Consider the following 15810-nt stretch of genomic DNA (forward strand, 5'->3'; position numbering starts at 1 on the left):
GGACGTGATAGATCTGTTTTACCAGTTTGTATGGCAGCTGGCTGCTCGCACTCACAGTCCAGCTGAGTATAGCTGACTCCTGCGGTCCAGTCAATAGCAATTAACCATTTTCTAAGAACTAAATGCTTTTCAGGAACTGCGATTTCTCACAGCTTTTAGAAGGATAAAATGCAATTCTTTACCGTTCCAGCGACTCAATGGGTTGTTTCGTGAGGAAATATTTTAAATTAAGGTAACAGTACAGTGTGTGGGAAATGGGTCTGTTGCCTTCTTTTAGCAGACATATCCAAGTTTAAAAACTCACATGTATACATAATGTTAATGTAAATAACATACATAACTCCTCTTATTTGTCTGATCTTCTTTAATCATCACGGCTTCACACATCCAGCTTTGTCTTTAAAATATCTGGCCCCAATGCCAGCTTTTCTCTTCACACATTACCTTACACCACCAACTCCACCTGCCACCCCGTGCCCATGTTCTCACCTTCGCTTTCCTTTCCAGGAGGCTGGTAGAAAGAGAGGCCCAGTGAAATGATGGCGGCGGCCTCCAAGATGATGAGGGTGACGTCCTGTAGAGCTTCCCACACAAGTTCCAGGAAGGTCTTGGGCTTCTTCGGGGGAATAAAGTTTTGGCCGAATGCTTGGTGTCTACGCTCCAGGTCAGCTGGATCTCCACTGAGACCTGAAGGATGAGACAGTTGAAGAAGTCACAGTTGCTAATGTGCCTCTGCACAAACAGATAAATTCACAACATGAGCTGCTTAGGTTTTAAACAACAGACTGAAGGTTAATCTAATTTCAGCCAGATTTTCATGAATCTCTGATCACTTGAAAGCCTCGGGGTTCACTTTCATTCATGGCAGTGCAGATAAAATTCAAACAGCCTTATGCAGCAGCAAGTAGGTTATCACCAGGATGTATTCATACTGTTACACACATGCAAAATTATGAAAAAGACAAAAACAAATGTCAAAACTTTGTGCCGAAAAATAATTTAAAAGGTCAAATTCAAAAGTTTCAGTCCCTCCAAAATCTGTCTCTCTCTCTCTGCAGCATATCCATCCTCACCCTCATCTCCCCTTCACCCTCACCCCTAAGTGATTCAGTTTCCATAGTGACCAGGATATCAGGTCCAGGCCTTCCTGTGTCTAACAGGTTTCTGCCCAGCAACAGGTGATGTCATTTCTCTGTGGTAGGTTTTGAGCAGAGCTTCTTTTCTTTTTAGTATTTTTTTCTGATTGACAAATGCAAAAGTGTGTGTGTGTGTGGGGGGGGGGGGGGGGGACGACGACTTGCATCTGTTTGCCTCCGTTTGTGTGCGAGTGTGTGTTTGGAGATGTCCTGGTCCAATGTACTTGCTGCAGGGAGTCATATGCAGAGGAGTTCTGTGGCAATATGACGCTCAACAGGGCTCTGGCCACGGTGAGGCAGGGAGAGACAGGAAACAGGTGACCTTATGCTGAGTAATCGTAGGGAGCTGTATCCTCCTTTCATCAGTGCCCCCACCTTCCATCATCCCTCCTTTCTTTCCTTCTTCCTCATCCTCTTCCACAGTCTCTCTCATCGGCTCTCCTCCTCCTCTCTTTTTCTCCCTCTCCCTCAATCTCCCCTTGATGTGTCCTTGACAATGCGGCAAGCTGTTCGAGCTCTCCCTCCTCACCCATCGGCTACCTCCCCGCAAACTCACACACGCATACAGTCCCTCTTTCTCCTTCTCATTGTTGTTCATCCTCCATTCTGTCTTTTCAATGTAGATATAATGGTCTCATACTGCAGTGGAGTATCCGTATGTCTGTGTGTATGGGAGACTCTTTGTTGATTTAGCCTCCATCCTGCTCCATATATCATATTACAGATGATGTTCAGCATCAGCTGCATCATTATGTATACATGTGTAGCGCTGCAAGTCTCCATATTTCACTGTGTGATCTGCCGATTCCAGCACTCGCACAAAGCAGAGGCTGCCGCTTTTGTCACCAACCGCCTCAGATGTGGAGCAGAAAATAAATCTTGAGTGGCGACTTCTGATAGATCAGTTTCAAGTTTGACAGTTTTCTACAGGGTGGGCTCAGAGCACTCTCTTTATCTGCGTTTGCTGGTTTGTCACAATAGACGACACCAAATGTGAAAGTCAGCACGGTGCAAAAGAAGACGCTCCAAGTGCTTGAAGAGCAGCATTGTGAGCACTGTTTGCCCACTATGCTTTGTAGGGACATTTGCAGATACATGACTCTGTGTGTTTGTGTTAGGTTTGTAGGGACCTGCTGCACTGATTCTTGACCAGCTCACAGTATCAAATTAGCAACACTCCACACAGACTTGCTGTAACTCAACACCCACCAACCCTCTCTCTCTCTCTCTCTCTCACACTCACACACAAATCATCTACAAACAGTTGAACACATTTTCCTTCATTTAACGTTTTCCTCACCATCTCCATCTCACAGTTCACAGTCATCCTTTCTGATGCGGACTTTTCAAGCCAACTTCTCGCTGGTGTTGTGTTGCTAGGTTACAACTAGTTGAAGGAGTGGGTGTTGTGTGGTACCACACCCCTGTTAGAACATGCCAATATGCATATGTACTGTAGTTACACACAAAGAAACAGACCCAAATTCTACCTAGAGCAGTCATTATAAAGCTTTAATTGGAGTATTCATATTATGTTCAAGGATTATTAAGATAAGTTTATTTTTGAGTTAACCACATGGCAACATCAGAGGACTAATTTATGTTACAATGAAGTGAAGATATCAACACTTTTTTACTCTGACCATATTTAAAAGTCATTTGCATAATCTATTGACAATTTTACCAATTAATGGTCAGTAAGTTGGCATAAATCAGCAGGAACTGTCATCTAAGAAATAAGATCACATTTCCAAAGCAGGAGCCAAATTAAGCGACTGATCCATCCAAAACAGTACTTGCCAACTATTTAGCTAGTTAAATGTTAATCTGAGTCACTGTTCACGCAAAAGGAGCAAACATTCTCTAATTAACAGAACATGCATGTTTTTGGACTGTGTGAGGAAGCCGGAGTGCCCGGAGAGAACCCACATGTGAACAGGGAGATCGTGCAAACTCCACACAGAAAGAACCCAGCCAAGATTCAAACCAGGTGCCTTCTTGAGATTAGACCAATGAAGTGCAATAAATCCTACCATCAGAAAGGTTATAAAGTTCAGTTTTTCAGTCAGAGGTTCTTCTTCAGGTCTGTTTCAATAAGGACTGGTACAGGAGGTAGTTTCAATCTGGCCATTCCATTGCAGTGCAAGAGTCTTTAGGTGGTCCATGAGCTTCACTGAGCTTAATTAGCTTCATTAACTGCACCTGTGAAGGTGTGGCTAACACAAGACTGGTGTGTGGAGTTTCCAGTTTATACTCAACAAGCCAAGGGTGAACATACAAAATGGCTTCTTGCAATGACTATTTGTTCTCCTTATTATTTGTTCCACAACAATATGAGTTATTTGTGTGGACGAATAAAATATTTGTAATTGATATTAATTTAATTTTCTTGTAACTGTTGTAACTGTCCTAGAAAATGCTATATGAACAACAACACCCATTTACAGGATATTGTCAACTTTATAAAAAAGTTTCACCCATCTTTTATACAGGTGAATGAAGACAATTATGCAAAACGATAACCACCATCTAAGGTTGATTATAAATCTTGATTATTACTAATCTTGATTATATTATGGAGGCTATCCCAACCTGCTGTGATTGTTCTGCTTCAATGGGATGACCAGGCTCCGCCCACTGCTCTGCATTAACTTTGCTAAAATCTCAATCTAACAAAAAAAAAACAAATTTAATTGGATGCTAAATCAGGAGCAGCATGATTCAAGAGCATTTTCAAATTGTGCTCCAGGAAATTACAAGCAGCAAAATAACATGAAGAATATCAACACAACTACTTTTTTGCCACTGTTGTGTCAGGTACTGGTGGAAAGTTAATGTACAAGAAGACATGTCACAAAAGGTGATCTCATGGACTTTAAGATACTTCCAGCAAAAGCTGAACATTGTAACCTTAAAGAGGGGATTATTTAATGCAGAACTACCGTATTTCAAGACTCAATATTCAAATAGTTTTTCATAATTACAAGACAGAGTCCCTTTGTCATAAAAAATAAGAATCAAAGCAGAAAAATACAGATGGGAACGTTAACATCCAGGTAATCTGGCAAACATCGTCCAACTCAGGCTCGTGGGAGGGTGGAGCCTATCCCAGCTGTCATTGGGCGAAAGGTGGGGTACACCCTGGACAGGTAAGTTTATCTTTATTTCACAAGAGTTAATTGAGACTTTGGGTGTTGAAGTAATGCAGTAAATGGCTACACTGTTAGGGTTTATCAGGTTTGTAATGATCTCTGTTTGCTCTGTTTTCAAGTTAGCCTTGCATCCGTTTTAATTTCATCAAGGCTTGTTCCCTCACACTCCTGCCTTGCATTTGTCATTCATTTCCTCTGTAATTCCTTTTGGTTTCCTTTGTTCATTGCATGATCTTCGTTGTTGCTGTTACCACTTTTCCTCCTGTGGATGTTTCATTGTTTGTTTGAGTTTTTCTTCCAGCTTCACATTAAATCTGTTCCTTGCTTCACTAGTCTTTTGGATTTTAGATCCCCTGCCAGTAGAGCATCTTCTGCTTTGCAATGTTTATTAAATATTTATTTAGCTCATCATCCAGCCTCCTGTGTTCTGCCTACATTTATGTCCTCATCCAGCTTCAAACTGTGACATAAACTTCCAAAAATACCAGCACCCCTGTAGGTGTACTGCTGGAGATTCAAGTTAATCCTACAGTAGCACACTTTTACTTCATTCACCCATTTATTGATTCACTCTATCAGCTTTCCATTCATCCATCCACTATAATCCTGTCATCCACTCATCAATCAGTCCATCCACCCATGCTCTCTGTGCACGCAAAAACTGCCTTCCATAACCAGGATTACGCTCCATGAGTAAGATGTGTTTTTACTGTTTAATGGGAGTGCTTTCATTTCATTCTCCATTCATCTTTCTGAGTTGCAGTGCAGTAGAGGTAAATTCTGGTTACTTGAGCAGTAATGGTGCATGCATGAAATGACAGTCAGTTCCGGAGTGTTTTTAGAATATGTTTTCAGTCTGTGTCATTTGTTCGAGACAAATGAAAACACTCATTATTTCATTATAACACAGTTTGCAGAAGCATCACTCATGCAGCGAGGTGAGACTCCAGCCCAGAGCACCAGCATTCAGTTTATCCATTCAGTGATCCATTCACCCATATATCTATTTATTCACCCAATCATTCCACCATCTGTGCTCGCACCAATTCTTCTATCTAGCCATGTTCATTATTCATCCATTCATCCTCATCTTCCATTTTGACCCATTCAACCATTTTTTCACTCCATGCCTGCTCACCGTCAGTAGTGCTGGACTGTAGTCTCTGGCAGAGCCCCTCTGTGTCTCCGTAGCTGTCCTGGACCTTCTGTATGGCCTCAGAACCTCGGAGCTCCATCAGCTCCCTGAGCTCCGTCACCGTGACTCCAAAGTCTCCCCCTGCGTGGCTGCCATCTGCCGTTCTTCCTCCTCCACCCCCACCTCGAGTCCCTTTGGGATAAAATTCCACAGCGCTGTTTGCCATTTCACCCATTGTGGCCGTTGTTGACATATCAGTAAGTTTCTTTCTTTGTTTTGGTCCTCCTGTTTCTCCGTAATCTATTCAGCTCTTCTTCCGTTTGGCTGTTGAAGGGTTGTTCATGTGCTATTAATTTTTTTTATTCAAAAATATGTTACTGAAATCATGCACCCAAACCACTTTTGAAATTTTTCTTTAGATTTTCTATATGGGCAATGAGAGGGTTTTGGTTGTATATTTTCTGCTCCTCACTAACTTAGCCTAACCTCCCACTGCTTTAAATCTCCATAACAGAGGGAGGTGGGGGAGGAGGGTGAGGGGGATGAAGGACAGCGAGCAGGAGCACTTCAGAAGAGTGACGTCTGAATGAATCCAGCTTTCTTTTCCTTCTCTTCCCCTGTGACTCCACTCTTTCCTCGTTTCTGTCCCCCTCCCTCCAGGGTCACGGCCACTCCATGAACGGACGGACAGGCGGACCTACAGACGGGAATGAAGAGATGACTGACGGATGACGAGTGGGGCGAGCCAGGCAAGGGCAGCAGATAAATCAGAGACGGGAAGCAGATCCAGTTTAGAGGTAGCTACTGCTGCACCACCAGGACCTGGGAGATAGCAGAGAGACAGAAACATTACCACTTTGTACTATTGATCTCACTCACTACCATTACATCAAAATCAGAGAGGCAGACAAGGCTGGCCCCACTTGTGGCACTAAAAATAATGCATAAAAGCATGTATCTTAATCTAAATAAATACTTAAATTAGAGAACTGGTACAAACACGATACTTCCATGTGATATTTAAACTTGCATTTATTGATTTTTCTGCCAAAAGGGCACTACAATGAGGTGTAAACACAATACTGACATATTATCTCTGTAATAAAATTATGATTGGACACAACAATAACAAACAGTGGAACATGCAGCTAGCAGCACAACTGAAGCTGAATACTCTTTCTGAATCTTGAGAAAAACATGAGGCACATAAGGAACCAAAAGCTCCACTGAGTTCACCTGCTTTGTATCTTTTGTGAGAGTGAACCTAAACTAAAAGGTTATAGTAGGCTCTAATACCTAATCAATCAATTACAATACACCAGAATGTCTAGATGGATAGATAAACTTTTATATGGGTGACTTTGTATCAACAGTTTCAAACATTTCTAATATAAAATACAGTAAAGCTGACCTATAGTTTTATCTCTCTTAGGTCATCTAAGTGGACCACTGCCCTTGTCCCAGTATGCAAGTACAGGAGTGGGATCGATGTCTTGATCAAAGCATGTCCAACTCTGGTATGATAGGGGGCGATATGCTTCCTTTCAGCTTCTTAGTATTGGACTTTTTCCAATAGACCCATTACGTCACTGACCAAAACAACTGACAAACAATTTTGCTGGCAGCAAATTAATGCCAGGTCAAGAGGTGAATGGGACAGCTTTACAGTAAATTTCTTGCCCGCTGTATATTTTCATGTGTCTACTTATTTATTTTTTTTAAATAAAATGTATCTAATACATTGTGGTTATGCTTTGTTGTTACTGGCTTTTTCTGTTGCTTCCGAGCCAAAGACAGTGACGGAAACTGTGGAACATGCACTAAGCTCTTTGGTCAGTTTGAATCCAACTGAACGTGTACATGCAGGAGAAATTTGACTCCCAACCTCACTAAATAGGTGTATTAGTTCAACTTGTTAGACTAACTTGTTTAGATTTATTTCAAAAGTCCAGTTCGGCTAACAAAAATAGACCTTTTTTTCAAACAAATTTTGCCTTACATCCAGAATTTTTTCAATTTGAATGAAAATTAAACTGTTTTTTCCTTTTGTTTTGCTCCAGTTGTAAAGTTTTATGAGATTCCTCTGGGTAGTTTTTGCATAATCTTGTTAAACAGACAAACTGCAACATTCTCAGTCTCGGTTGAAATGTTGCTTCTTTTTTCCCCCTACTAAGAATTAAACACAACTTTTACATCTAAAATTTATCTGGATATCATCCCACCTCCTCTTTCCTTTTATGTAAATAAAGATAAAAACAAAAACAAAACTATGGCGTTCCATCTCTCTCTCTACCAGCCTCAAACCTGCTGGTTCCTTCGGTTCGTCCAAGAGTAGGTCCTAAGTTCATTTTAAGGTACATCTTACTGTCATTCTTAGCATGTTGAAACATTCAGAGAATGATAATGGCGACTCAGGTCCAGCAGCGTACAATAAAGTGAAAGTATCCATAATAAATTACAAACTATGACTTAATTAATACTAGAGTTGGGAATTGTAACTCAGTTACAAATAGGAAATGATGAGAATATAATTGGCACTGGGGACCCACAGTACGGAAGCCGAGAGCAGCCTTGCCTTCCAGATCACAAGTTGAATATTCTGTTGTCTTGAGATAACAAACATTGTTTATGCAGTTAATTGACCTCTTTTTCTTGAGAAATCTGCCTTTTCTTTGCTCAACATCAAAACATAGTTTTGGTTTCTGGAGATCACCAGATGATCATGGTGAGCTCGGTGGCTCCTGCAGTAACACCTAATTTCATCATTCATTATCATGTTATACATTAAGCCAAGGCTAGCATGTGTTCATCTGTTTGCTGCAATGCGTTTAGTAAATGTCTGCTCTTCAGCACAGGCAGTGGCATCTGGGGGTATAGATGAGAGCTTAATCAATTCAAACTATATTTGGATAATGAGATAACTCTTGATCTTGAGATGTGTTTTTCCCCTTTCATTTTTCATACCATAGTATAAAGAAAAAAAGAGTTTTGAAATGTTCTTATCAATTCCTGAGCACACCCACAGACAGGTCCTGGAAGGAAGCTATGGAAGTTTTGGATCCACTGGATAGGTTGCACCTCTCTTTCAGGACCTGCATACATTGTGCATCAATCTAAAAATCCAATGATCTACGTGAGAAGGTTTTACATTAATACCGAAAACTTGCATTTTGAATTTGGATGTTCAAAATACAGACATTTTTTTCTATCACACATCTTTTTTTTATACCACATTAGAATCAAAACTAAGAATCGATTTCAGTCAATAAGAAGAATCAGAATAATAAATAAAACGTTAAAATGAGTCCTCTTTTAAATAGTCCCATACGAAAGCAGTTCTTTTATAAGAGGATTAGTTTAGTTTAATTTGTGTGGTACGCTGATTTGTGTTTAATAGTCTTTGGACAACTCAGGAGCTGTGTGTCACAGAGGACATATAAGTATACAAGCTCAGCAGTTAGTAGGAGGATAGTTTAATTGTTAATTTATGTTGTTTAGTGTTGATATTAAGAGAAATAAAGGATTGCCTTTCTTTTGTTCAACCCTGCTGATGTTACATCAAATCAAGTTAGCAAAGTGCAACCACACCAACAATGCCTGGACACATCAACATGCCAAACCGTCAGCTTCTTTGGTCTTTACGAATCTGGAGAGACCTGTGAGTGGGGAAATTTCCTGGAGTGAACTGCTCTTGTAAAATCTCCAGAAAAACAATTTCCTGATCAGTTCCATAAACCACCTCTGGAACTGACTTGATTCAAATCTAGTAGAACAGCAACGAGCTTTCCTTCTGCAGCACTGATGAGGCTCCATCCCACGTGAGCAATTAGCACTGGCTGTAAATATTCTCAGCATCGCACATGACACAACATATTCTGATTTCTCTATCAGGGTATTTTACATAAGGCTGAGCAGAAAAAACACGGAGCAGAAGCTCATCATTTATTCCTTTTCTCATCCCTCTTCTCCACTCTTCGCTCCCTCAGCTCCTCTGCCTCTTGCATCTTCTCCCTCCCTCTTCCTCCCTGCCCTGCCATGCTTCTATCCTGACTAAGAGTGTTAGTTTATGACTGAGTCACCCTGCTCCGGCTTCCTTTGAAGCTCCCTCTTGCTCTCCATCTTTTCTTATTTGCTTGCTGTTCCACCTATTTATTCATATCTGTATAAGAATTTACATCGGTTTTTTTTTCATGACATGTTTCACCTTCCTCTTTTTTCACTCTTGGCTCCCTCCTCATTTTGCTGCTCTCCCTGTCTATCTGCTTCCTGCTACTGCAATCATTTATTTACTCAGCCAGTCGCACGTTTGCTTCCCAGCCCGATCTCTTACTCACTGAGTCTGTCTGATTTTATATCACTCACGAATAAAAAAAGCTCCTCCGTTCATCCTCCCAACAAACTCTGAATCTGTCTTTCTGTTTATCTCAGAGCTTTGATGTGGACTGTGCAGATGAGCATGCGTGCACACATGTGAGCCTGCATTATAGTGCAAAATTTAAAAAATAATAACTTGGTTACTCAATTTGTTACGCATTCCCAACTCTCACAATACATACGTATGCAAACCTTTAGCCACAGGATGCGTGCATCACAAATGGACAATATTCACACAAAGACACTATCACTCATGCCCAGAGACATCAATTATAAGATCACTGTCATTACACACACAAATGTGTCATACACCACAGTACTTTCATTATAAGCGGGGGCTGCCCTGTCTGGGAGTGTGTTTGAACATGAAAAGAGTCAAACAAAAGGTCAAAGCCACCCTCAGCGGCATTCCCATTTATTCTGAATGCTAGTCCTACTTGTCCACACACTGTCCCTTAGAGGGTCCTAGTAATTTGTTTATTTTTTTCCATTTTTTTTAAAGAAAGTGGCCACTCTTTTCCCTTCGGGTATTTTCTCTTTATCGCAGCAGCAAGAAGGTTGAGAATGGCACAAAGAGTAAAAGACACAGAGGAGACTCTCCTCATGGGATTTTATTCTAGGCCAGCAGGGCCGACGTATGCTTTGTGACTGTGTGTGTGTGTGTGTGTGTGTGTGTGTGTGTGTGTGTGTGTGTTTGCCAACTAGGGCAACCTAGGCCACATGCACACATCTGAGCACATGTGACTGAATGAGTTTGTGTGCAGCAGTGGGTCCCTGTCATCCGAGGTGAGCGCATCAACATTCTGTCTGTGAGCACATCAGTATTTAATCTCCTGGTGTACGCTGGCTTGCCTGCGGTTCACCTGTGCACCTGCAGTCCTAATTTCCGACAGGCATTTGAGGGGTCACCTCTGGCAGGGTCCTTGTATCTGGGTTGCTGCCTGCCGCCACTGGCTTGGCGCCAGTCACACACTTCTGTTATACCCAGCGGGAATAGCACACTTAGAATTCGGCACAGTCAGTGGCTGGAGCCATTAAAGGTGGGCAGCCAACAGGACATAGATATCTGCATTACTGTAGAGGCCATTAAAGCAGCTGGGTAATGAGCAGGAGGAGGAGGGGGAGGAGGAAGGTGAGAGTTTAAAGACAGAAAGAAAGAAAGTTCCTCTGAGGATGATCCACCACGATCACATTTCACACACATGCACAGACACACACTCACACACAGTGTCCCATGTCTGCCCACATGAGCCACTATCCAACTCCACCCAAAGCTCTGCACACCCAAATCTTCCAACTGCCAACAACAGTGTGCACTTGTGTGTAGGAATTGCCCAATGCAACAGTGTTTCCCCACATAAAACGACCTTTCCTGGTCACCTTCAGACGCGCCTCAGCGTCAACTCTCCGCTCATCCTCATCATGTTCAGCATCAAGAGGAGGTCACGATGAAAGCTGAGAGACTACAGTGTGGACCTAATGAAATGCAAAGAGAGAGGAAGTGTTACCATAGAGGTGCGCCACTTGGTTACCGTATGTCCCTCCGCAAGGTTACCGGCCCGGCCACCGCCGGCCCTCTCTGTCAAACTCACACCCGCCCTGCGCCGGGCAAATCGTGAAGGTCCCTCCCGCCACGGATCATTACCTGATCAAAGAGACACCCCCGCAGATCGGCGCTGCAGGTGCGACACGCCGTAACCGACACAAACAACGCAATTGATACCCAATTGCCCGTAGCCAACTACCAGGGAAGACCAGGAGGGAAAAGGGAGAAGAGTGCGAGCTTGTCGGTGGAAATGTCCTACTGCCGCCGACCATCAACTGCCACGGGACACGAAGGGAAGGATGGACGGATGGATGGAAGGATGGAAGGATGGATATGTATCATTAGCCCTGTACACGCGCGCGCCAGCACATTCACGCGTACACGCATACACGCACACACTTCCTCATAATGTCATAGCGCTGTTTGGCAGGTTATTATGGTATGCACTACTGTACGGGCTATTATAATAGCTGTGAAAGGCCTGAGATGAGAGCATCCACCAAGTCCATCAAAAAACCTCCCCGCGCGTTATTACTGAATCACAGCGCGAGCAACACATCTCCCCCTATTAAAAAAAAAAAAAAAGAAAGGCGCTCGGAGTAAATAACAGTCACGCACTAGGGCACGCACGGACTCTCAGACTTACCGTGCAGGCCGAGCTCAAGGACATCAGCATCAGTGCGCGGGCGGGGAGGCAGAATCCCCGGTAATCTGCGTGTGCGTGGAGCGGAGAATGTCCCAGACCGGATGAGAGGATACAGGAGGGGGAGCGGGGCTGCGGCAGCTCCGGTTGCCTGGAGTCCGAAGGAGTGGAAGGATGAAAGACGACGACGGTGCTGATGAATATTCCGCTCCGCGCGGTCACCTGATGGTTGGTCGGCGGAGTTATGCGGCGGTTGAGGGGAGAGAGAGAGAGAGCGAGAGAGAGAGAGAGAGAGAGAGAGAGAGAGAGAGAGAGAGAGAGAGAGAGAGAGAGAGAGGATGCGCCGGGTTGAGGGTTTAAACACCTCCGTGGTGGGGAGGGGAGGGGGGGGCTGAGGCCGGACGAGGCTTACTGCTGCCGGCTGTGTGGATTTGACCGAATTTGGTTCACTGTTAAGGACACTGGGAGAAAAAGAAAGGAGACAGAAAAGAACCGCCGCGGTGAGAGGAGAAGCTCATGCGACATCGTTGGAGGAGGAGGTGAAGGAGGAGGGGTTGAGCCGCTGCTAGAGCTCGCGCGCACAGGAGCTTTCGGTCGCAGCATCCGAGAGAGGGGGGGTTGAGGGCTGCTCTGTGAGCTACGTCACCCCCACCTACTCGGCTGCGTCATTACGACAGCACCGCACGCTTCTGGTGTTGGGCAGCCTACTATCAGCTGGCATCAAGAGCGTCAAGCACGGGCATCACTTTCATGAGATAGTATGCTCATTATTAAATTAGCCTCTAATTAAATGTTAATCCAAGGTTATGTCGAATATATCAAATTAGACATAATATACATTACCTTATTGTCAAAAAAAATAAAGAAAAAATCCAAGAAAAGTTGAATATACGGATGTCACAGGCAGCTCACTCTCAGCCTCCTGCCCTCATATTTATCCTTAAGAATCACAGTTAGTACAGCTGGATAATATTAATCAAGAGTCGAGAAAAAAAGTTGTGGACCCAAGGAATTGTGGGATGGAATTATTTAATTTCTCTCATAAAGGATCGTCTGATGTGTCTCTGTTAAATAGATCTTAGAGGAAGCTTTGGAGCAACTTTTCTTAGCAATTCAAACAGCTCTTATTCTGGTTCCAACACAAAAAAAGAAAATTTGACTGTACCCCACGATGGGTTGTTCCTGTGGAATTGAGTAAACTCTTTAATGTGCTCTGCAGCTTTTTAAAAGATATTTCTCAAACATACTCACTAGGAAAGACAACTCACCTCTTTCCTTAACTGTAAGACTTTGCCACATTTAGTTCCCCCAAAAATGTGTCAGCAGTATTTCCACATTCAGTACTGCACCATGCAACGTTTAGTGCACTACGCTCTCCATTTAAGTTTTGTGCCTGTATACATACAAGGAAGATGAATCTAGTGAAAAAACAAAGTGTATCCGATGCTGAAAAGGTGTGGACTGTGTGAAAAAAACATTCAAGACATCGTGCTGCTTTAAACTTTCTCTGTGGAGGATCATTATTTCAATTGAGCCAAAATCACTGCACAGACGTCATCTTTAAGTTACTTTCAAGTAACTGACGACAAGTTGTTTCACTGGTGCTTTTGTCTGATAACTTTGCAGTTATATAGTCAAGATATTATAAGAGCAGACTCTAAGGGTCTACCAGTCTAAGGGGCTGATTTTCAGTCACAATTTCCGATGACAAAACAGAAAAACATGTGAATGAGAGCTGCTTTATTGGAAATACAGCAGTATTAACTTCCACTAACAATTTATTGCTTGATGGAATTGAGAATGTATAGAAGGTATAGGCCTATTTGAGTCTAGTTGAGCATAGGAGGACACAGGACCGATTCGATCTCTAAAGGCATTATCTGGGTGTGTTAAGTTGAGAATCCCTATTTTGGACAATTTTGGACCATTTTGGTCAGATTAAAATGTTTGTATGCTTTTTAAAAATCCGGTTTTAGTCTCACAAAGACAACGATTAGTTGTTTTTTTTTAGTTTCATATAAACAGACTTACTCTCTATTGGCTTCTACTGCTTGGTTTGAGTCTTTAAGCTGTGGGTTCTTTAAAAAAACCTTTTCCTGAAAATATCAAATTCAGTGAAGAGCAGTACAACTTTGATGCCCAACAGAGCTTGAAAAGACACCTTGAAAGACACTTGAAAGACATTTCTGAAATACAGCAAGTCTCATAATTATCACCTAAACAGAGAGAGTTTTCATTGAGAATTTTTCTTTCCACCCACTTGAATTTCTAAACTAGAAAATATCTGCCCCACCACGAGGAGTGAGTGATGCCACTTAATATCAACTGCAGGTTTATAAGACGCAGGGCAAATACTTTATTTATCTCAGTCCCAGTAACACTAAATGGCCTTATAAGTTAATGTGTCATACTTGAAATCTTTGAAAACTGGAGCTGGTTGTGTTTTTCTTATCACTATAGCCAGACCTAGTATGGGCTGCAGGGAGGAAGAGGAGTAAGCATTATTACATAGATAACAGGTGCAGTATTTGTAAGTACTACTAGCCCCCAGACCATGAATATTAATAATCCTGTCCTTTTCATTACTTAGTTTATGCAAATTTGTGAGCTAGTAGTCTTGTTTGTAAAACGGTCTCTTGGAGAAGCTGATAAACTGCAGCAAGCTGAGGTAGCACACTACCTTGCAGCACATTAATAAAAGAGATGCACATTGAAAGGGGATTTGGAGGTCGGCTGGAAGAAAAATGCACCACCAAACACAATATATTGAGATAATCTTAAATCAACATGTTTGGCACAAACTGGGAACTTGAGGACAGGGAGTAAAAAAAAAATGCAGTGGGGACAGAGACGATGGGTAGAAAACCTGTAGCTCTGTAAACAACGTTTACTCAAGAACGATTCAGCAGGCAGGCAAATAAACACAACTCTGTTTCGGGTTGTCAGTAATCCAGTTGTATTCATTTCCGTTTATTTTTGTTGCACAAATTTACTACAAATGTCATTTCAGGACATGTTAAAGAGACAGCAAACAAGTTCAATACAAGTCAAATGAAATACGATTATAATCTAATTCGATTCAACTCAGTCCAATTTATTGTTATCAAGTTCAACACCAATTCATTAAAAGTATACTGGGTAAGAAAACCAACAGCTCACATTGAATCTTCAGTTTGATTCGGTTACCCTAACCCATAATGGGAGGTTCCCCAGCAGTCCAAGCCAATAGCAGCAAAAGGAAAGTGATTGGTTCAGCCACCCCCAACTCTACACTTTATCAAATAGGAAAGTTTAAGCCTTATGTTAAAGATAGAGAGGGTGTCTACTTCCTGAACCAAAACTAGCGGCTGGTTCCACAGAGAGGGGCATGATAACTGAAGGCTCTGCCTCCCGTTCTACTTTTAGAAACTCTGGGAACCACAAGTAAACCTGCAGTCTGAGAGTGAAGTGCTCTGTAGGGAAAATATCAAACCATGAGATTTTTAAGATAAGATGGAGCTTGGTCATTAAGAGCTTTATATGTGAGGAGAAGAACGAATAATTCTATTCTTGATTTTGCAGGTAACCATTACCAGGATATCTTAGCATTTACATGAACAAACTGGAATTTATCAGATAAATGGGACTGAGAGTATCCTAATGCTGTTCCTTTTATCCCAATAACAAGTTAAAGCCTCTGTAAGAAAATGTTGTGATCATCTGTATAAAATGCAGCACTGAGATCCAACAAGACAAGTCCAGAGAACTTTAGAAATAAAGTTCTTGGATACAGAACTTTATGTTTTCTATGTTAAACTCAAATCTGTAAACATTTAATGGATAAT

The 15810-nt window shown here is 42.2% G+C and overlaps 1 protein-coding gene across 3 annotated transcripts in view; it reads right to left on the minus strand.

Annotated features, from left to right (window-relative positions):
- The window catches only part of atp2b3b (ATPase plasma membrane Ca2+ transporting 3b), a 57106-nt gene extending 44561 nt beyond the window's left edge, over nt 1-12545 (minus strand). For all 3 annotated transcript variants that reach the window (XM_072366659.1, XM_072366661.1, XM_072366660.1), the window contains exons 1-3: nt 11990-12545; nt 5427-6245; nt 490-687 (exon numbers count right to left, since the gene is read on the minus strand). In XM_072366659.1, coding sequence (XP_072222760.1) covers nt 490-687; nt 5427-5676 — 448 coding nt within the window. In that variant the 5' untranslated portion in view covers nt 5677-6245; nt 11990-12545. The remainder of the gene's footprint in view (nt 1-489; nt 688-5426; nt 6246-11989) is intronic.
- Nucleotides 12546-15810: the final 3265 nt, after the last annotated feature.

This window comes from Leuresthes tenuis, unplaced genomic scaffold, assembly GCF_036924035.1.
Source record: "Leuresthes tenuis unplaced genomic scaffold, fLeuTen1.0.hap1 SCAF_16, whole genome shotgun sequence".
Classification (NCBI taxonomy): domain Eukaryota; kingdom Metazoa; phylum Chordata; class Actinopteri; order Atheriniformes; family Atherinopsidae; genus Leuresthes; species Leuresthes tenuis.